The sequence below is a fragment of the Salvelinus fontinalis genome, chromosome 25, assembly GCF_029448725.1.
Source record: "Salvelinus fontinalis isolate EN_2023a chromosome 25, ASM2944872v1, whole genome shotgun sequence".
Lineage (NCBI taxonomy): Eukaryota > Metazoa > Chordata > Actinopteri > Salmoniformes > Salmonidae > Salvelinus > Salvelinus fontinalis.
The window spans coordinates 34,605,928-34,628,427 of NC_074689.1; the positions used below are offsets into that span (position 1 = coordinate 34,605,928).

At 51.0% G+C, this 22,500-nt stretch overlaps 1 protein-coding gene across 1 annotated transcript in view; it reads right to left on the reverse strand.

The window, feature by feature from the left end:
- LOC129823350 (neurobeachin-like) overlaps positions 1 to 22,500 on the reverse strand; it is a 402,752-nt gene that overhangs the window by 7,007 nt on the left and 373,245 nt on the right. Inside the window, exon 48 of the mRNA XM_055882274.1 lies at positions 21,941 to 22,053. Coding sequence (XP_055738249.1) covers positions 21,941 to 22,053 — 113 coding nt within the window. The remainder of the gene's footprint in view (positions 1 to 21,940; positions 22,054 to 22,500) is intronic.

Here is a 22,500-nt window from a genome sequence, read left to right on the forward strand (position 1 = left end):
TGACTAGCAGAGTAGAACACCTGTTTAGGAGAGGTGCTGACTAGCAGAGTAGAACACCTGTTTAGTAGAGGTGCTGACTAGCAGAGTAGAACACCTGTTTAGGAGAGGTGCAGAGTAGAACACCTGTTTAGGAGAGGTGTTGGCTAGCAGAGTAGAACACCTGGTTAGGAGAGGTGCTGACTAGCAGAGTAGAACACCTGTTTAGGAGAGGTGTTGGCTAGCAGAGTAGAACACCTGTTTAGGAGAGGTGCTGACTAGCAGAGTAGAACACCTGTTTAGGAGAGGTGCAGAGTAGAACACCTGTTTAGGAGAGGTGTTGGCTAGCAGAGTAGAACACCTGGTTAGGAGAGGTGCTGACTAGCAGAGTAGAACACCTGTTTAGGAGAGGTGCTGGCTAGCAGAGTAGAACACCTGGTTAGGAGAGGTGCTGGCTAACAGAGTAGAACACCTGTTTAGGAGAGGTGCTGGCTAGCAGAGTAGAACACCTGTTTAGGAGAGGTGCTGGCTAGCAGAGTAGAACACCTGTTTAGGAGAGGTGCTGGCTAGCAGAGTAGAACACCTGTTTAGGAGAGGTGCTGGCTAGCAGAGTAGAACACCTGTTTAGGAGAGGTGCTGGCTAGCAGAGTAGAACACCTGTTTAGGAGAGGTGCTGACTAGCAGAGTAGAACACCTGTTTAGGAGAGGTGCTGGCTAGCAGAGTAGAACACCTGTTTAGGAGAGGTGCAGAGTAGAACACCTGTTTAGGAGAGGTGCTGACTAGCAGAGTAGAACACCTGTTTAGGAGAGGTGGTGGTTAGCAGAGTAGAACACCTGTTTAGGAGAGGTGGTGGTTAGCAGAGTAGAACACCTGTTTAGGAGAGGTGCAGAGTAGAACACCTGTTTAGGAGAGGTGCTGACTAGCAGAGTAGAACACCTGTTTAGGAGAGGTGCTGACTAGCAGAGTAGAACACCTGTTTAGGAGAGGTGCTGGCTAGCAGAGTAGAACACCTGTTTAGGAGAGGTGCTGACTAGCAGAGTAGAACACCTGTTTAGGAGAGGTGCTGACTAGCAGAGTAGAACACCTGTTTAGGAGAGGTGCTGGCTAGCAGAGTAGAACACCTGTTTAGGAGAGGTGCTGGCTAGCGGAGTAGAACACCTGTTTAGGAGAGGTGCTGGCTAGCAGAGTAAAACACCTGGTTAGGAGAGGTGCTGGCTAGCAGAGTAGAACACCTGTTTAGGAGAGGTGCTGGCTAGCAGAGTAGAACACCTGTTTAGGAGAGGTGCTGACTAGCAGAGTAGAACACCTGTTTAGGAGAGGTGCTGACTAGCAGAGTAGAACACCTGTTTAAGAGAGGTGCTGACTAGCGGAGTAGAACACCTGTTTAGGAGAGGTGTTGGCTAGCGGAGTAGAACACCTGTTAGGAGAGGTGCTGGCTAACAGAGTAGAACACCTGTTTAGGAGAGGTGCTGACTAGCAGAGTAGAACACCTGTTTAGGAGAGGTGCTGGCTAGCAGAGTAGAACACCTGTTTAGGAGAGGTGTTGGCTAGCAGAGTAGAACACCTGTTTAGGAGAGGTGCTGGCTAGCAGAGTAGAACACCTGTTTAGGAGAGGTGTTGGCTAGCAGAGTAGAACACCTGTTTAGGAGAGGTGCTGGCTAGCAGAGTAGAACACCTGTTTAGGAGAGGTGCTGACTAGCAGAGTAGAACACCTGTTTAGGAGAGGTGCTGGCTAGCAGAGTAGAACACCTGTATAGGAGAGGTGCTGGCTAGCAGAGTAGAACACCTGTTTAGGAGAGGTGCTGGCTAACAGAGTAGAACACCTGTTTAGGAGAGGTGCTGGCTAGCAGAGTAGAACACCTGTTTAGGAGAGGTGCTGGCTAGCAGAGTAGAACACCTGTTTAGGAGAGTTGCTGACTAGCAGAGTAGAACACCTGTTTAGGAGAGTTGCTGACTAGCAGAGTAGAACACCTGTTTAGGAGAGGTGCAGAGTAGAACACCTGTTTAGGAGAGTTGCTGACTAGCAGAGTAGAACACCTGTTTAGGAGAGTTGCTGACTAGCAGAGTAGAACACCTGTTTAGGAGAGGTGCAGAGTAGAACACCTGTTTAGGAGAGTTGCTGACTAGCGGAGTAGAACACCTGTTTAGGAGAGGTGCTGGCTAGCGGAGTAGAACACCTGTTTAGGAGAGGTGCTGGCTAGCAGAGTAGAACACCTGTTTAGGAGAGGTGCTGGCTAGCAGAGTAGAACACCTGTTTAGGAGAGGTGCTGGCTAGCAGAGTAGAACACCTGTTTAGGAGAGGTGCTGGCTAGCAGAGTAGAACACCTGTTTAGGAGAGGTGCTGGCTAGCAGAGTAGAACACCTGTTTAGGAGAGGTGCTGGCTAGCAGAGTAGAACACCTGTTTAGGAGAGGTGCTGGCTAGCAGAGTAGAACACCTGTTTAGGAGAGGTGTTGTCTAGCAGAGTAGAACACCTGTTTAGGAGAGGTGCTGGCTAGCAGAGTAGAACACCTGGTTAGGAGAGGTGCTGGCTAGCAGAGTAGAACACCTGGTTAGGAGAGGTGCTGGCTAGCAGAGTAGAACACCTGTTTAGGAGAGGTGCTGGCTAGCAGAGTAGAACACCTGTTAGGAGAGGTGCTGGCTAGCAGAGTAGAACACCTGTTTAGGAGAGGTGCTGGCTAGCAGAGTAGAACACCTGTTTAGGAGAGGTGCTGGCTAGCAGAGTAGAACACCTGTTAGGAGAGGTGCTGGCTAGCGGAGTAGAACACCTGTTAGGAGAGGTGCTGGCTAACAGAGTAGAACACCTGGTTAGGAGAGGTGCTGGCTAGCAGAGTAGAACACCTGTTTAGGAGAGGTGCTGGCTAGCAGAGTAGAACACCTGTTTAGGAGAGGTGCTGGCTAGCAGAGTAGAACACCTGTTTAGGAGAGGTGCTGGCTAGCAGAGTAGAACACCTGTTTAGGAGAGGTGCTGACTAGCAGAGTAGAACACCTGTTTAGGAGAGGTGCTGGTTAGCAGAGTAGAACACCTGTTTAGGAGAGGTGCTGACTAGCAGAGTAGAACACCTGGTTAGGAGAGGTGGTGGCTAGCGGAGTAGAACACCTGTTTAGGAGAGGTGCTGGCTAGCAGAGTAGAACACCTGTTTAGGAGAGGTGCTGGCTAGCAGAGTAGAACACCTGTTTAGGAGAGGTGCTGGCTAGCAGAGTAGAACACCTGGTTAGGAGAGGTGCTGACTAGCAGAGTAGAACACCTGTTTAGGAGAGGTGCTGGCTAGCAGAGTAGAACACCTGTTTAGGAGAGGTGCAGAGTAGAACACCTGTTTAGGAGAGGTGCTGACTAGCAGAGTAGAACACCTGTTTAGGAGAGGTGCTGGCTAGCAGAGTAGAACACCTGTCTAGGAGAGGTGCTGACTAGCAGAGTAGAACACCTGTTTAGGAGAGGTGGTGGTTAGCAGAGTAGAACACCTGTTTAGGAGAGGTGTTGGCTAGCAGAGTGGAACACCTGGTTAGGAGAGGTGCTGGCTAGCAGAGTAGAACACCTGTTTAGGAGAGGTGCAGAGTAGAACACCTGTTTAGGAGAGGTGCAGAGTAGAACACCTGTTTAGGAGAGGTGGTGGTTAGCAGAGTAGAACACCTGTTTAGGAGAGGTGCAGAGTAGAACACCTGTTTAGGAGAGGTGCAGAGTAGAACACCTGTTTAGGAGAGGTGCTGACTAGCAGAGTAGAACACCTGTTTAGGAGAGGTGCAGAGTAGAACACCTGTTTAGGAGAGGTGCAGAGTAGAACACCTGTTTAGGAGAGGTGCAGAGTAGAACACCTGTTTAGGAGAGTTGCTGACTAGCAGAGTAGAACACCTGTTTAGGAGAGTTGCTGACTAGCAGAGTAGAACACCTGTTTAGGAGAGGTGCAGAGTAGAACACCTGTTTAGGAGAGTTGCTGACTAGCAGAGTAGAACACCTGTTTAGGAGAGTTGCTGACTAGCAGAGTAGAACACCTGTTTAGGAGAGGTGCAGAGTAGAACACCTGTTTAGGAGAGTTGCTGACTAGCAGAGTAGAACACCTGTTTAGGAGAGTTGCTGACTAGCAGAGTAGAACACCTGTTTAGGAGAGGTGCAGAGTAGAACACCTGTTTAGGAGAGTTGCTGACTAGCGGAGTAGAACACCTGTTTAGGAGAGGTGCTGGCTAGCGGAGTAGAACACCTGTTTAGGAGAGGTGCTGGCTAGCAGAGTAGAACACCTGTTTAGGAGAGGTGCTGGCTAGCAGAGTAGAACACCTGTTTAGGAGAGGTGCTGGCTAGCAGAGTAGAACACCTGTTTAGGAGAGGTGCTGGCTAGCAGAGTAGAACACCTGTTTAGGAGAGGTGCTGGCTAGCAGAGTAGAACACCTGTTTAGGAGAGGTGTTGTCTAGCAGAGTAGAACACCTGTTTAGGAGAGGTGCTGGCTAGCAGAGTAGAACACCTGGTTAGGAGAGGTGCTGGCTAGCAGAGTAGAACACCTGGTTAGGAGAGGTGCTGGCTAGCAGAGTAGAACACCTGTTTAGGAGAGGTGCTGGCTAGCAGAGTAGAACACCTGTTAGGAGAGGTGCTGGCTAGCAGAGTAGAACACCTGTTTAGGAGAGGTGCTGGCTAGCAGAGTAGAACACCTGTTTAGGAGAGGTGCTGGCTAGCAGAGTAGAACACCTGTTAGGAGAGGTGCTGGCTAGCGGAGTAGAACACCTGTTAGGAGAGGTGCTGGCTAACAGAGTAGAACACCTGGTTAGGAGAGGTGCTGGCTAGCAGAGTAGAACACCTGTTTAGGAGAGGTGCTGGCTAGCAGAGTAGAACACCTGTTTAGGAGAGGTGCTGGCTAGCAGAGTAGAACACCTGTTTAGGAGAGGTGCTGGCTAGCAGAGTAGAACACCTGTTTAGGAGAGGTGCTGACTAGCAGAGTAGAACACCTGTTTAGGAGAGGTGCTGGTTAGCAGAGTAGAACACCTGTTTAGGAGAGGTGCTGACTAGCAGAGTAGAACACCTGGTTAGGAGAGGTGGTGGCTAGCGGAGTAGAACACCTGTTTAGGAGAGGTGCTGGCTAGCAGAGTAGAACACCTGTTTAGGAGAGGTGCTGGCTAGCAGAGTAGAACACCTGTTTAGGAGAGGTGCTGGCTAGCAGAGTAGAACACCTGGTTAGGAGAGGTGCTGACTAGCAGAGTAGAACACCTGTTTAGGAGAGGTGCTGGCTAGCAGAGTAGAACACCTGTTTAGGAGAGGTGCAGAGTAGAACACCTGTTTAGGAGAGGTGCTGACTAGCAGAGTAGAACACCTGTTTAGGAGAGGTGCTGACTAGCAGAGTAGAACACCTGTTTAGGAGAGGTGGTGGTTAGCAGAGTAGAACACCTGTTTAGGAGAGGTGTTGGCTAGCAGAGTGGAACACCTGGTTAGGAGAGGTGCTGGCTAGCAGAGTAGAACACCTGTTTAGGAGAGGTGCAGAGTAGAACACCTGTTTAGGAGAGGTGCAGAGTAGAACACCTGTTTAGGAGAGGTGGTGGTTAGCAGAGTAGAACACCTGTTTAGGAGAGGTGCAGAGTAGAACACCTGTTTAGGAGAGGTGCAGAGTAGAACACCTGTTTAGGAGAGGTGCTGACTAGCAGAGTAGAACACCTGTTTAGGAGAGGTGCAGAGTAGAACACCTGTTTAGGAGAGGTGCAGAGTAGAACACCTGTTTAGGAGAGGTGCAGAGTAGAACACCTGTTTAGGAGAGGTGCAGAGTAGAACACCTGTTTAGGAGAGGTGCAGAGTAGAACACCTGTTTAGGAGAGGTGCAGAGTAGAACACCTGTTTAGGAGAGTTGCTGACTAGCAGAGTAGAACACCTGTTTAGGAGAGGTGCTGGCTAGCGGAGTAGAACACCTGTTTAGGAGAGGTGCTGGCTAGCAGAGTAAAACACCTGGTTAGGAGAGGTGCTGGCTAGCAGAGTAGAACACCTGTTTAGGAGAGGTGCTGGCTAGCAGAGTAGAACACCTGTTTAGGAGAGGTGCTGGCTAGCGGAGTAGAACACCTGTTAGGAGAGGTGCTGGCTAACAGAGTAGAACACCTGTTTAGGAGAGGTGCTGACTAGCAGAGTAGAACACCTGTTTAGGAGAGGTGCTGGCTAGCAGAGTAGAACACCTGTTTAGGAGAGGTGCTGGCTAGCAGAGTAGAACACCTGTTTAGGAGAGGTGCTGGCTAGCAGAGTAGAACACCTGTTTAGGAGAGGTGCTGGCTAGCAGAGTAGAACACCTGTTTAGGAGAGTTGCTGACTAGCAGAGTAGAACACCTGTTTAGGAGAGTTGCTGACTAGCAGAGTAGAACACCTGTTTAGGAGAGGTGCAGAGTAGAACACCTGTTTAGGAGAGTTGCTGACTAGCAGAGTAGAACACCTGTTAAGGAGAGGTGTTGTCTAGCAGAGTAGAACACCTGTTTAGGAGAGGTGCTGGCTAGCAGAGTAGAACACCTGTTTAGGAGAGGTGCTGACTAGCAGAATAGAACACCTGTTTAGGAGAGGTGCTGGCTAGCAGAGTAGAACACCTGGTTAGGAGAGGTGCTGGCTAGCAGAGTAGAACACCTGTTTAGGAGAGGTGCTGGCTAGCAGAGTAGAACACCTGTTAGGAGAGGTGCTGGCTAGCAGAGTAGAACACCTGTTTAGGAGAGGTGCTGGCTAACAGAGTAGAACACCTGTTTAGGAGAGGTGCTGGCTAGCGGAGTAGAACACCTGTTAGGAGAGGTGCTGGCTAGCAGAGTAGAACACCTGTTTAGGAGAGGTGCTGGCTAGCAGAGTAGAACACCTGTTTAGGAGAGGTGCTGGCTAGCAGAGTAGAACACCTGGTTAGGAGAGGTGCTGGCTAACAGAGTAGAACACCTGTTTAGGAGAGGTGCTGACTAGCAGAGTAGAACATCTGTTTAGGAGAGGTGCAGGCTAGCAGAGTAGAACACCTGGTTAGGAGAGGTGCTGGCTAGCAGAGTGGAACACCTGTTTAGGAGAGGTGCTGACTAGCAGAGTAGAACACCTGTTTAGGAGAGGTGCTGGCTAGCAGAGTAAAACACCTGTTTAGGAGAGGTGCTGGCTAACAGAGTAGAACACCTGTTTAGGAGAGGTGCTGGCTAACAGAGTAGAACACCTGTTTAGGAGAGGTGCTGGCTAGCAGAGTAGAACACCTGTTTAGGAGAGGTGCTGTCTAGCAGAGTAGAACACCTGTTTAGGAGAGGTGCTGGCTAACAGAGTAGAACACCTGTTTAGGAGAGGTGCTGGCTAGCAGAGTAGAACACCTGTTTAGGAGAGGTGCTGGCTAGCAGAGTAGAACACCTGTTTAGGAGAGGTGCTGGCTAACAGAGTAGAACACCTGTTTAGGAGAGGTGCTGGCTAGCAGAGTAGAACACCTGGTTAGGAGAGGTGCTGGCTAGCAGAGTAGAACACCTGGTTAGGAGAGGTGCTGGCTAACAGAGTAGAACACCTGTTTAGGAGAGTGCTGGCTAGCGGAGTAAAACACCTGTTTAGGAGAGGTGCTGGCTAGCAGAGTAGAACACCTGTTTAGGAGAGGTGCTGGCTAGCGGAGTAGAACACCTGTTAGGAGAGGTGCTGGCTAACAGAGTAGAACACCTGTTTAGGAGAGGTGCTGACTAGCAGAGTAGAACACCTGTTTAGGAGAGGTGCTGGCTAGCAGAGTAGAACACCTGTTTAGGAGAGGTGCTGGCTAGCAGAGTAGAACACCTGTTTAGGAGAGGTGCTGGCTAGCAGAGTAGAACACCTGTTTAGGAGAGGTGCTGGCTAGCAGAGTAGAACACCTGTTTAGGAGAGTTGCTGACTAGCAGAGTAGAACACCTGTTTAGGAGAGTTGCTGACTAGCAGAGTAGAACACCTGTTTAGGAGAGGTGCAGAGTAGAACACCTGTTTAGGAGAGTTGCTGACTAGCAGAGTAGAACACCTGTTTAGGAGAGGTGCTGGCTAGCAGAGTAGAACACCTGTTTAGGAGAGGTGTTGTCTAGCAGAGTAGAACACCTGTTTAGGAGAGGTGCTGGCTAGCAGAGTAGAACACCTGTTTAGGAGAGGTGCTGACTAGCAGAATAGAACACCTGTTTAGGAGAGGTGCTGGCTAGCAGAGTAGAACACCTGGTTAGGAGAGGTGCTGGCTAGCAGAGTAGAGCACCTGTTTAGGAGAGGTGCTGGCTAGCAGAGTAGAACACCTGTTAGGAGAGGTGCTGGCTAGCAGAGTAGAACACCTGTTTAGGAGAGGTGCTGGCTAACAGAGTAGAACACCTGTTTAGGAGAGGTGCTGGCTAGCGGAGTAGAACACCTGTTAGGAGAGGTGCTGGCTAGCAGAGTAGAACACCTGTTTAGGAGAGGTGCTGGCTAGCAGAGTAGAACACCTGTTTAGGAGAGGTGCTGGCTAGCAGAGTAGAACACCTGGTTAGGAGAGGTGCTGGCTAACAGAGTAGAACACCTGTTTAGGAGAGGTGCTGACTAGCAGAGTAGAACATCTGTTTAAGAGAGGTGCAGGCTAGCAGAGTAGAACACCTGGTTAGGAGAGGTGCTGGCTAGCAGAGTGGAACACCTGTTTAGGAGAGGTGCTGACTAGCAGAGTAGAACACCTGTTTAGGAGAGGTGCTGGCTAGCAGAGTAAAACACCTGTTTAGGAGAGGTGCTGGCTAACAGAGTAGAACACCTGTTTAGGAGAGGTGCTGGCTAACAGAGTAGAACACCTGTTTAGGAGAGGTGCTGGCTAGCAGAGTAGAACACCTGTTTAGGAGAGGTGCTGTCTAGCAGAGTAGAACACCTGTTTAGGAGAGGTGCTGGCTAACAGAGTAGAACACCTGTTTAGGAGAGGTGCTGGCTAGCAGAGTAGAACACCTGTTTAGGAGAGGTGCTGGCTAGCAGAGTAGAACACCTGTTTAGGAGAGGTGCTGGCTAGCAGAGTAGAACACCTGTTTAGGAGAGGTGCTGGCTAGCAGAGTAGAACACCTGGTTAGGAGAGGTGCTGGCTAGCAGAGTAGAACACCTGGTTAGGAGAGGTGCTGGCTAACAGAGTAGAACACCTGTTTAGGAGAGTGCTGGCTAGCGGAGTAAAACACCTGTTTAGGAGAGGTGCTGGCTAGCAGAGTAGAACACCTGTTTAGGAGAGGTGCTGGCTAACAGAGTAGAACACCTGTTTAGGAGAGGTGCTGGCTAACAGAGTAGAACACCTGTTTAGGAGAGGTTCTGGCTAGCAGAGTAGAACACCTGTTTAGGAGAGGTGCTGGCTAGCAGAGTAGAACACCTGTTTAGGAGAGGTGCTGGCTAACAGAGTAGAACACCTGTTTAGGAGAGGTGCTGGCTAGCAGAGTAGAACACCTGTTTAGGAGAGGTGCTGGCTAACAGAGTGGAACACCTGGTTAGGAGAGGTGTTGGCTAGCAGAGTAGAACACCTGGTTAGGAGAGGTGCTGGCTAGCAGAGTAGAACACCTGTTTAGGAGAGGTGCTGGCTAGCAGAGTAAAACACCTGGTTAGGAGAGGTGCTGGCTAGCAGAGTAGAACACCTGTTTAGGAGAGGTGCTGGCTAACAGAGTGGAACACCTGTTTAGGAGAGGTGTTGGCTAGCAGAGTAGAACACCTGGTTAGGAGAGGTGCTGGCTAGCAGAGTAGAACAACTGTTTAGGAGAGTTGCTGACTAGCAGAGTAGAACACCTGTTTAGGAGAGGTGCAGAGTAGAACACCTGTTTAGGAGAGTTGCTGACTAGCAGAGTAGAACACCTGTTTAGGAGAGGTGCTGGCTAGCAGAGTAGAACACCTGTTTAGGAGAGGTGTTGTCTAGCAGAGTAGAACACCTGTTTAGGAGAGGTGCTGGCTAGCAGAGTAGAACACCTGTTTAGGAGAGGTGCTGACTAGCAGAATAGAACACCTGTTTAGGAGAGGTGCTGGCTAGCAGAGTAGAACACCTGGTTAGGAGAGGTGCTGGCTAGCAGAGTAGAACACCTGTTTAGGAGAGGTGCTGGCTAGAAGAGTAGAACACCTGTTAGGAGAGGTGCTGGCTAGCAGAGTAGAACACCTGTTTAGGAGAGGTGCTGGCTAACAGAGTAGAACACCTGTTTAGGAGAGGTGCTGGCTAGCGGAGTAGAACACCTGTTAGGAGAGGTGCTGGCTAGCAGAGTAGAACACCTGTTTAGGAGAGGTGCTGGCTAGCAGAGTAGAACACCTGTTTAGGAGAGGTGCTGGCTAGCAGAGTAGAACACCTGGTTAGGAGAGGTGCTGGCTAACAGAGTAGAACACCTGTTTAGGAGAGGTGCTGGCTAGCAGAGTAGAACATCTGTTTAGGAGAGGTGCAGGCTAGCAGAGTAGAACACCTGGTTAGGAGAGGTGCTGGCTAGCAGAGTGGAACACCTGTTTAGGAGAGGTGCTGACTAGCAGAGTAGAACACCTGTTTAGGAGAGGTGCTGGCTAGCAGAGTAAAACACCTGTTTAGGAGAGGTGCTGGCTAACAGAGTAGAACACCTGTTTAGGAGAGGTGCTGGCTAACAGAGTAGAACACCTGTTTAGGAGAGGTGCTGGCTAGCAGAGTAGAACACCTGTTTAGGAGAGGTGCTGGCTAGCAGAGTAGAACACCTGTTTAGGAGAGGTGCTGTCTAGCAGAGTAGAACACCTGTTTAGGAGAGGTGCTGGCTAGCAGAGTAAAACACCTGTTTAGGAGAGGTGCTGGCTAACAGAGTAGAACACCTGTTTAGGAGAGGTGCTGGCTAACAGAGTAGAACACCTGTTTAGGAGAGGTGCTGACTAGCAGAGTAGAACACCTGTTTAGGAGAGGTGCTGGCTAGCAGAGTAGAACACCTGTTTAGGAGAGGTGCTGGCTAGCAGAGTAAAACACCTGTTTAGGAGAGGTGCTGGCTAACAGAGTAGAACACCTGTTTAGGAGAGGTGCTGGCTAACAGAGTAGAACACTTGTTTAGGAGAGGTGCTGGCTAGCAGAGTAGAACACCTGTTTAGGAGAGGTGCTGGCTAGCAGAGTAGAACACCTGTTTAGGAGAGGTGCTGGCTAGCAGAGTAGAACACCTGTTTAGGAGAGGTGCTGGCTAGCAGAGTAGAACACCTGTTTAGGAGAGGTGCTGGCTAGCAGAGTAGAACACCTGGTTAGGAGAGGTGCTGGCTAACGGAGTAGAACACCTGTTTAGGAGAGTGCTGGCTAGCGGAGTAAAACACCTGTTTAGGAGAGGTGCTGGCTAGCAGAGTAGAACACCTGTTTAGGAGAGGTGCTGGCTAACAGAGTAGAACACCTGTTTAGGAGAGGTTCTGGCTAGCAGAGTAGAACACCTGTTTAGGAGAGGTGCTGGCTAGCAGAGTAGAACACCTGTTTAGGAGAGGTGCTGGCTAACAGAGTAGAACACCTGTTTAGGAGAGGTGCTGGCTAGCAGAGTAGAACACCTGTTTAGGAGAGGTGCTGGCTAACAGAGTGGAACACCTGGTTAGGAGAGGTGTTGGCTAGCAGAGTAGAACACCTGGTTAGGAGAGGTGCTGGCTAGCAGAGTAGAACACCTGTTTAGGAGAGGTGCTGGCTAGCAGAGTAAAACACCTGGTTAGGAGAGGTGCTGGCTAGCAGAGTAGAACACCTGTTTAGGAGAGGTGCTGGCTAAGAGAGTGGAACACCTGTTTAGGAGAGGTGTTGGCTAGCAGAGTAGAACACCTGGTTAGGAGAGGTGCTGGCTAGCAGAGTAGAACACCTGTTTAGGAGAGGTGCTGGCTAGCAGAGTAGAACACCTGGTTAGGAGAGGTGCTGGCTAGCAGAGTAGAACACCTGTTTAGGAGAGGTGCTGGCTAGCAGAGTAGAACACCTGTTTAGGAGAGGTGCTGGCTAACAGAGTAGAACACCTGTTTAGGAGAGGTGCTGGCTAGCAGAGTAGAACACCTGTTTAGGAGAGCTGCTGGCTAGCAGAGTAGAACACCTGTTTAGGAGAGGTGCTGGCTAGCAGAGTAGAACACCTGTTTAGGAGAGGTGCTGGCTAGCAGAGTAGAACACCTGTTTAGGAGAGGTGCTGGCTAGCAGAGTAGAACACCTGTTTAGGAGAGGTGCTGGCTAACAGAGTAGAACACCTGTTTAGGAGAGGTGCTGGCTAACAGAGTAGAACACCTGTTTAGGAGAGGTGCTGGCTAGCAGAGTAGAACACCTGTTTAGGAGAGGTGCTGGCTAGCAGAGTAGAACACCTGTTTAGGAGAGGTGCTGGCTAGCAGAGTAGAACACCTGTTTAGGAGAGGTGCTGGCTAGCAGAGTAGAACACCTGTTTAGGAGAGGTGCTGGCTAGCAGAGTAGAACACCTGTTTAGGAGAGGTGCTGGCTAGCAGAGTAGAACACCTGTTTAGGAGAGGTGCTGGCTAGCGGAGTAGAACACCTGTTTAGGAGAGGTGCTGGCTAGCAGAGTAGAACACCTGTTTAGGAGAGGTGCTGGCTAGCGGAGTAGAACACCTGTTTAGGAGAGGTGCTGGCTAGTAGAGTAGAACACCTGTTTAGGAGAGGTGCTGGCTAACAGAGTACAACACCTGGTTAGGAGAGGTGCTGGCTAACAGAGTACAACACCTGGTTAGGAGAGGTGCTGGCTAGCAGAGTAGAACACCTGTTTAGGAGAGGTGCTGGCTAGCAGAGTAGAACACCTGTTTAGGAGAGGTGCTGGCTAGCAGAGTAGAACACCTGTTTAGGAGAGGTGCTGGCTAGCGGAGTAGAACACCTGTTTAGGAGAGGTGCTGGCTAGCGGAGTAGAACACCTGTTTAGGAGAGGTGCTGGCTAGCAGAGTAGAACACCTGTTTAGGAGAGGTGCTGGCTAGCAGAGTAGAACACCTGTTTAGGAGAGGTGCTGGCTAGCAGAGTAGAACACCTGTTTAGGAGAGGTGCTGGCTAGCGGAGTAGAACACCTGTTTAGGAGAGGTGCTGGCTAGCAGAGTAGAACACCTGGTTAGGAGAGGTGCTGGCTAACAGAGTAGAACACCTGTTTAGGAGAGGTGCTGGCTAGCAGAGTAGAACACCTGTTTAGGAGAGGTGCTGGCTAGCAGAGTAGAACACCTGTTAGGAGAGGTGCTGGCTAACAGAGTAGAACACCTGTTTAGGAGAGGTGCTGGCTAGCAGAGTAGAACACCTGGTTAGGAGAGGTGCTGGCTAGCAGAGTAGAACACCTGGTTAGGAGAGGTGCTGGCTAGCAGAGTAGAACACCTGTTTAGGAGAGTGCTGGCTAGCAAAGTAGAACACCTGGTTAGGAGAGGTGCTGGCTAGCGGAGTAGAACACCTGGTTAGGAGAGGTGCTGGCTAACAGAGTAGAACACCTGTTTAGGAGAGGTGCTGGCTAGCGGAGTAGAACACCTGTTTAGGAGAGGTGCTGGCTAGCAGAGTAGAACACCTGTTTAGGAGAGGTGCTGGCTAGCAGAGTAGAACACCTGTTTAGGAGAGGTGCTGGCTAACAGAGTAGAACACCTGTTTAGGAGAGGTGCTGGCTAACAGAGTAGAACACCTGTTTAGGAGAGGTGCTGGCTAACAGAGTAGAACACCTGTTTAGGAGAGGTGCTGGCTAACAGAGTAGAACACCTGTTTAGGAGAGGTGCTGGCTAACAGAGTAGAACACCTGTTTAGGAGAGGTGCTGGCTAACAGAGTAGAACACCTGTTTAGGAGAGGTGCTGGCTAGCGGAGTAGAACACCTGTTTAGGAGAGGTGTTGGCTAACAGAGTAGAACACCTGTTTAGGAGAGGTGCTGGCTAACAGAGTAGAACACCTGGTTAGGAGAGGTGCTGGCTAGCAGAGTAGAACACCTGTTAGGAGAGGTGCTGGCTAGCAGAGTAGAACACCTGTTTAGGAGAGGTGCTGGCTAGCAGAGTAGAACACCTGTTTAGGAGAGGTGTTTACTAGCAGAGTAGAACACCTGTTTAGGAGAGGTGCTGACTAGCAGAGTAGAACACCTGTTTAGGAGAGGTGCTGGCTAGCAGAGTAGAACACCTGTTTAGGAGAGGTGCTGACTAGCAGAGTAGAACACCTGTTTAGGAGAGGTGCTGGCTAGCAGAGTAGAACACCTCTTTAGGAGAGGTGCTGGCTAGCAGAGTAGAACACCTGTTTAGGAGAGGTGCTGGCTAGCAGAGTAGAACACCTGGTTAGGAGAGGTGCTGGCTAGCAGAGTAGAACACCTGGTTAGGAGAGGTGCTGGCTAGCAGAGTTGAACACCTGTTTAGGAGAGTGCTGGCTAGCAGAGTAGAACACCTGTTTAGGAGAGGTGCTGGCTAGCAGAGTAGAACACCTGTTTAGGAGAGGTGCTGGCTAGCAGAGTAGAACACCTGTTTAGGAGAGGTGCTGGCTAGCAGAGTAGAACACCTGGTTAGAGGAGATGCTGGCTAGCAGAGTAGAACACCTGGTTAGGAGAGATGCTGGCTAGCAGAGTAGAACACCTGTTTAGGAGAGTGCTGGCTAGCAGAGTAGAACACCTGGTTAGGAGAGGTGCTGGCTAGCAGAGTAGAACACCTGTTTAGGAGAGGTGCAGGCTAGCAGAGTAGAACACCTGTTTAGGAGAGGTGCTGACTAGCAGAGTAGAACACCTGTTAGGAGAGGTGCTGGCTAACAGAGTAGAACACCTGTTTAGGAGAGGTGCTGACTAGCAGAGTAGAACACCTGTTTAGGAGAGGTGCTGGCTAGCAGAGTAGAACACCTGTTTAGGAGAGGTGCTGGCTAGCAGAGTAGAACACCTGGTTAGGAGAGGTGCTGGCTAGCAGAGTAGAACACCTGGTTAGGAGAGGTGCTGGCTAGCAGAGTAGAACACCTGTTTAGGAGAGGTGCTGGCTAGCAGAGTAGAACACCTGGTTAGGAGAGGTGCTGGCTAGCAGAGTAGAACACCTGTTTAGGAGAGGTGCTGGCTAGCAGAGTAGAACACCTGGTTAGGAGAGGTGCTGGCTAGCAGAGTAGAACACCTGGTTAGGAGAGGTGCTGGCTAGCAGAGTAGAACACCTGTTTAGGAGAGGTGCTGGCTAGCAGAGTAGAACACCTGGTTAGGAGAGGTGCTGGCTAGCAGAGTAGAACACCTGGTTAGGAGAGGTGCTGGCTAGCAGAGTAGAACACCTGTTTAGGAGAGGTGCTGGCTAGCAGAGTAGAACACCTGTTTAGGAGAGGTGCTGGCTAGCAGAGTAGAACACCTGGTTAGGAGAGGTGCTGGCTAGCAGAGTAGAACACCTGGTTAGGAGAGGTGCTGGCTAGCGGAGTAGAACACCTGTTTAGGAGAGGTGCTGGCTAGCAGAGTAGAACACCTGTTTAGGAGAGGTGCTGGCTAGCGGAGTAGAACACCTGTTTAGGAGAGGTGCTGGCTAGCAGAGTAGAACACCTGGTTAGGAGAGGTGCTGACTAGCAGAGTAGAACACCTGGTTATGAGAGGTGCAGAGTAGAACACCTGGTTAGGAGAGGTGCTGGCTAGCAGAGTACAACACCTGGTTATGAGAGGTGCAGAGTAGAACACCTGTTTAGGAGAGGTGCTGGCTAGCAGAGTAGAACACCTGTTTAGGAGAGGTGCTGGCTAGCAGAGTAGAACACCTGGTTAGGAGAGGTTCTGGCTAGCAGAGTAGAACACCTGTTTAGGAGAGGTGCTGGCTAGCAGAGTAGAACACCTGGTTAGGAGAGGTGCTGGCTAGCAGAGTAGAACACCTGGTTAGGAGAGGTGCTGGCTAGCAGAGTAGAACACCTGTTTAGGAGAGGTGCTGGCTAGCAGAGTAGAACACCTGTTTAGGAGAGGTGCTGGCTAGCAGAGTAGAACACCTGTTTAGGAGAGGTGCTGGCTAACAGAGTAGAACACCTGTTTAGGAGAGGTGCTGGCTAGCAGAGTAGAACACCTGTTTAGGAGAGGTGCAGAGTAGAACACCTGTTTAGGAGAGGTGCTGGCTAGCAGAGTAGAACACCTGTTTAGGAGAGGTGCTGGCTAGCAGAGTAGAACACCTGTTTAGTAGAGGTGCTGGCTAGCAGAGTAGAACACCTGTTTAGTAGAGGTGCTGGCTAGCAGAGTAGAACACCTGTTTAGGAGAGGTGCTGGCTAGCAGAGTAGAACACCTGTTTAGGCGAGGTGCTGGCTAGCAGAGTAGAACACCTGTTTAGTAGAGGTGCTGGCTAGCAGAGTAGAACACCTGTTTAGGAGAGGTGCTGGTTAGCAGAGTAGAACACCTGTTTAGGAGAGGTGCTGGCTAGCAGAGTAGAACACCTGTTTAGGAGAGGTGCTGGCTAGCAGAGTAGAACACCTGTTTAGGAGAGGTGCTGGTTAGCAGAGTAGAACACCTGTTTAGGAGAGGTGCTGGCTAGCGGAGTAGAACACCTGTTTAGGAGAGGTGCTGGCTGGTAGAGTAGAACACCTGTTTAGGAGAGGTGCTGGCTAGCAGAGTAGAACACCTGTTTAGGAGAGGTGCTGGCTAGCAGAGTAGAACACCTGTTTAGGAGAGGTGCTGGCTAGCAGAGTAGAACACCTGTTTAGGAGAGGTGCTGGCTAGCAGAGTAGAACACCTGTTTAGGAGAGGTGCTGGCTAGCAGAGTAGAACACCTGTTTAGGAGAGGTGCTGGCTAGCAGAGTAGAACACCTGTTTAGGAGAGGTGCTGACTAGCAGAGTAGAACACCTGTTTAGGAGAGGTGCTGGGTAGCAGAGTAGAACACCTGGTTAGGAGAGGTGCTGGTTAGCAGAGTAGAACACCTGGTTAGGAGAGGTGCTGGCTAGCAGAGTAGAACACCTGTTTAGGAGAGGTGCAGAGTAGAACACCTGTTTAGGAGAGGTGCTGGCTAGCGGAGTAGAACACCTGTTTAGGAGAGGTGCTGGCTAGCGGAGTAGAACACCTGTTTAGGAGAGGTGCTGGCTAGCAGAGTAGAACACCTGTTTAGGAGAGGTGCTGGCTAGCAGAGTAGAACACCTGTTTAGGAGAGGTGCTGGCTAGTAGAGTAGAACACCTGTTTAGGAGAGGTGCTGGCTAACAGAGTACAACACCTGGTTAGGAGAGGTGCTGGCTAGCAGAGTAGAACACCTGTTTAGGAGAGGTGCTGGCTAGCAGAGTAGAACACCTGTTTAGGAGAGGTGCTGGCTAGCAGAGTAGAACACCTGTTTAGGAGAGGTGCTGGCTAGCGGAGTAGAACACCTGTTTAGGAGAGGTGCTGGCTAGCGGAGTAGAACACCTGTTTAGGAGAGGTGCTGGCTAGCAGAGTAGAACACCTGTTTAGGAGAGGTGCTGGCTAGCAGAGTAGAACACCTGTTTAGGAGAGGTGCTGGCTAGCAGAGTAGAACACCTGTTTAGGAGAGGTGCTGGCTAGCGGAGTAGAACACCTGTTTAGGAGAGGTGCTGGCTAGCAGAGTAGAACACCTGGTTAGGAGAGGTGCTGGCTAACAGAGTAGAACACCTGTTTAGGAGAGGTGCTGGCTAGCAGAGTAGAACACCTGTTTAGGAGAGGTGCTGGCTAGCAGAGTAGAACACCTGTTAGGAGAGGTGCTGGCTAACAGAGTAGAACACCTGTTTAGGAGAGGTGCTGGCTAGCAGAGTAGAACACCTGGTTAGGAGAGGTGCTGGCTAGCAGAGTAGAACACCTGTTTAGGAGAGGTGCTGGCTAGCAGAGTAGAACACCTGTTTAGGAGAGTGCTGGCTAGCAAAGTAGAACACCTGGTTAGGAGAGGTGCTGGCTAGCAGAGTAGAACACCTGTTTAGGAGAGGTGCTGGCTAGCGGAGTAGAACACCTGTTTAGGAGAGGTGCTGGCTAGCAGAGTAGAACACCTGTTTAGGAGAGGTGCTGGCTAACAGAGTAGAACACCTGTTTAGGAGAGGTGCTGGCTAACAGAGTAGAACACCTGTTTAGGAGAGGTGCTGGCTAGCGGAGTAGAACACCTGTTTAGGAGAGGTGTTGGCTAACAGAGTAGAACACCTGTTTAGGAGAGGTGCTGGCTAACAGAGTAGAACACCTGGTTAGGAGAGGTGCTGGCTAGCAGAGTAGAACACCTGTTAGGAGAGGTGCTGGCTAGCAGAGTAGAACACCTGTTTAGGAGAGGTGCTGGCTAGCAGAGTAGAACACCTGTTTAGGAGAGGTGTTTACTAGCAGAGTAGAACACCTGTTTAGGAGAGGTGCTGACTAGCAGAGTAGAACACCTGTTTAGGAGAGGTGCTGGCTAGCAGAGTAGAACACCTGTTTAGGAGAGGTGCTGACTAGCAGAGTAGAACACCTGTTTAGGAGAGGTGCTGGCTAGCAGAGTAGAACACCTCTTTAGGAGAGGTGCTGGCTAGCAGAGTAGAACACCTGTTTAGGAGAGGTGCTGGCTAGCAGAGTAGAACACCTGGTTAGGAGAGGTGCTGGCTAGCAGAGTAGAACACCTGGTTAGGAGAGGTGCTGGCTAGCAGAGTAGAACACCTGTTTAGGAGAGTGCTGGCTAGCAGAGTAGAACACCTGTTTAGGAGAGGTGCTGGCTAGCAGAGTAGAACACCTGTTTAGGAGAGGTGCTGGCTAGCAGAGTAGAACACCTGTTTAGGAGAGGTGCTGGCTAGCAGAGTAGAACACCTGGTTAGAGGAGATGCTGGCTAGCAGAGTAGAACACCTGGTTAGGAGAGATGCTGGCTAGCAGAGTAGAACACCTGTTTAGGAGAGTGCTGGCTAGCAGAGTAGAACACCTGGTTAGGAGAGGTGCTGGCTAGCAGAGTAGAACACCTGTTTAGGAGAGGTGCAGGCTAGCAGAGTAGAACACCTGTTTAGGAGAGGTGCTGACTAGCAGAGTAGAACACCTGTTAGGAGAGGTGCTGGCTAACAGAGTAGAACACCTGTTTAGGAGAGGTGCTGGCTAGCAGAGTAGAACACCTGTTTAGGAGAGTGCTGGCTAGCAGAGTAGAACACCTGTTTAGGAGAGGTGCTGACTAGCAGAGTAGAACACCTGTTTAGGAGAGGTGCTGGCTAGCAGAGTAGAACACCTGTTTAGGAGAGGTGCTGGCTAGCAGAGTAGAACACCTGGTTAGGAGAGGTGCTGGCTAGCAGAGTAGAACACCTGGTTAGGAGAGGTGCTGGCTAGCAGAGTAGAACACCTGTTTAGGAGAGGTGCTGGCTAGCAGAGTAGAACACCTGGTTAGGAGAGGTGCTGGCTAGCAGAGTAGAACACCTGGTTAGGAGAGGTGCTGGCTAGCAGAGTAGAACACCTGTTTAGGAGAGGTGCTGGCTAGCAGAGTAGAACACCTGTTTAGGAGAGGTGCTGGCTAGCAGAGTAGAACACCTGGTTAGGAGAGGTGCTGGCTAGCAGAGTAGAACACCTGGTTAGGAGAGGTGCTGGCTAGCGGAGTAGAACACCTGTTTAGGAGAGGTGCTGGCTAGCAGAGTAGAACACCTGTTTAGGAGAGGTGCTGGCTAGCGGAGTAGAACACCTGTTTAGGAGAGGTGCTGGCTAGCAGAGTAGAACACCTGGTTAGGAGAGGTGCTGACTAGCAGAGTAGAACACCTGGTTATGAGAGGTGCAGAGTAGAACACCTGGTTAGGAGAGGTGCTGGCTAGCAGAGTACAACACCTGGTTATGAGAGGTGCAGAGTAGAACACCTGTTTAGGAGAGGTGCTGGCTAGCAGAGTAGAACACCTGTTTAGGAGAGGTGCTGGCTAGCAGAGTAGAACACCTGGTTAGGAGAGGTTCTGGCTAGCAGAGTAGAACACCTGTTTAGGAGAGGTGCTGGCTAGCAGAGTAGAACACCTGGTTAGGAGAGGTGCTGGCTAGCAGAGTAGAACACCTGGTTAGGAGAGGTGCTGGCTAGCAGAGTAGAACACCTGTTTAGGAGAGGTGCTGGCTAGCAGAGTAGAACACCTGTTTAGGAGAGGTGCTGGCTAGCAGAGTAGAACACCTGTTTAGGAGAGGTGCTGGCTAACAGAGTAGAACACCTGTTTAGGAGAGGTGCTGGCTAGCAGAGTAGAACACCTGTTTAGGAGAGGTGCAGAGTAGAACACCTGTTTAGGAGAGGTGCTGGCTAGCAGAGTAGAACACCTGTTTAGGAGAGGTGCTGGCTAGCAGAGTAGAACACCTGTTTAGTAGAGGTGCTGGCTAGCAGAGTAGAACACCTGTTTAGTAGAGGTGCTGGCTAGCAGAGTAGAACACCTGTTTAGGCGAGGTGCTGGCTAGCAGAGTAGAACACCTGTTTAGTAGAGGTGCTGGCTAGCAGAGTAGAACACCTGTTTAGGAGAGGTGCTGGTTAGCAGAGTAGAACACCTGTTTAGGAGAGGTGCTGGCTAGCAGAGTAGAACACCTGTTTAGGAGAGGTGCTGGCTAGCAGAGTAGAACACCTGTTTAGGAGAGGTGCTGGTTAGCAGAGTAGAACACCTGTTTAGGAGAGGTGCTGGCTAGCGGAGTAGAACACCTGTTTAGGAGAGGTGCTGGCTGGTAGAGTAGAACACCTGTTTAGGAGAGGTGCTGGCTAGCAGAGTAGAACACCTGTTTAGGAGAGGTGCTGGCTAGCAGAGTAGAACACCTGTTTAGGAGAGGTGCTGGCTAGCAGAGTAGAACACCTGTTTAGGAGAGGTGCTGGTTAGCAGAGTAGAACACCTGTTTAGGAGAGGTGCTGGCTAGCAGAGTAGAACACCTGTTTAGGAGAGGTGCTGGCTAGCAGAGTAGAACACCTGTTTAGGAGAGGTGCTGGTTAGCAGAGTAGAACACCTGTTTAGGAGAGGTGCTGGCTAGCGGAGTAGAACACCTGTTTAGGAGAGGTGCTGGCTGGTAGAGTAGAACACCTGTTTAGGAGAGGTGCTGGCTAGCAGAGTAGAACACCTGTTTAGGAGAGGTGCTGGCTAGCAGAGTAGAACACCTGTTTAGGAGAGGTGCTGGCTAGCAGAGTAGAACACCTGTTTAGGAGAGGTGCTGGCTAGCAGAGTAGAACACCTGTTTAGGAGAGGTGCTGGCTAGCAGAGTAGAACACCTGTTTAGGAGAGGTGCTGGCTAGCAGAGTAGAACACCTGTTTAGGAGAGGTGCTGACTAGCAGAGTAGAACACCTGTTTAGGAGAGGTGCTGGCTAGCAGAGAAGAACACCTGGTTAGGAGAGGTGCTGACTAACAGAGTAGAACACCTGTTTAGGAGAGGTGTTGGCTAGCAGAGTAGAACACCTGTTTAGGAGAGGTGCTGGCTAACAGAGTAGAACACCTGTTTAGGAGAGGTGCTGGCTAACAGAGTAGAACACCTGTTTAGGAGAGGTGCTGGCTAGCAGAGTAGAACACCTGTTTAGGAGAGGTGCAGAGTAGAACACCTGTTTAGGAGAGGTGCAGAGTAGAACACCTGTTTAGGAGAGGTGCAGAGTAGAACACCTGTTTAGGAGAGGTGCTGACTAGCAGAGTAGAACACCTGTTTAGGAGAGGTGCTGGCTAGCGGAGTAGAACACCTGTTTAGGAGAGGTGTTGGCTAGCAGAGTAGAACACCTGTTTAGGAGAGGTGCTGGCTAACAGAGTAGAACACCTGTTTAGGAGAGGTGCTGGCTAGCGGAGTAGAACACCTGTTTAGGAGAGGTGCTGGCTAGCGGAGTAGAACACCTGTTTAGGAGAGGTGCTGGCTAGCAGAGTAGAACACCTGGTTAGGAGAGGTGCTGGCTAGCAGAGTAGAACACCTGTTTAGGAGAGGTGCTGGCTAGCGGAGTAGAACCCCTGTTTAGGAGAGGTGCTGGCTAGCGGAGTAGAACACCTGTTTAGGAGAGGTGCTGGCTAGCGGAGTAGAACACCTGTTTAGGAGAGGTGCTGGCTAGCGGAGTAGAACACTTAACTGAAAAGGCGGTGCGCAACACTCTAGGATCTCAGATGAAATATTTGAAAGACAAGCTCTCTTCATCAGGGTATAATGACAAACACTGTGGGTCACTAGTTTATAAAGTGTCAAAGGACTTACAGGTGTGATAACATGAATTAACACGCCTTCACATTACATGGCTCAGTCACACAGTACATATACAGTGCAGTGGCATCATAATGACTCCAGAAAAATCTGTGATTTGATTAGAGAAGCACACGTTTGGACGTAAATACCTTGGACAGGTCTCGGAAGTTGCCGGGCAGAGTGAGGTCCAGCTCCTCTGACTCAAAGTTAGTGAGAACCCAGGGGAACACTGGGTACTGGTTCAGATCATTGTAGCTCCTCCCTGTGGGGGAGGAGAGAGAGGGAGGGAGAGAGGAAGAGGGAGAACACAGAGGGAGGGAGGGAGGGAGGGAGGGAGGGAGGGAGAGAGGAAGAGGGAGAACACAGAGGGAGGGAGGGAGGGAGGGAGGGAGGGAGGGAGAGAGGGAGGGAGGGAGGGAGGGGGGAGGGGGAGAACACAGAGGGAGGGAGGGAGGGAGGGAGGGAGGGAGGGAGAGAGGAAGAGGGAGAACACAGAGGGAGGGAGGGAGGGAGGGAGGGAGGGAGGGAGAGAGGGAGGGAGGGAGGGAGGGGGGAGGGGGAGAACACAGAGGGAGGGAGGGAGGGAGGGAGAGAGGGAGGGAGGGAGGGAGGGAGGGGGAGAACACAGAGGGAGGGAGGGAGGGAGGGAGGGAGGGAGGGAGGGAGGGGGAGAACACAGAGGGAGGGAGGGAGGGAGGGAGGGAGGGAG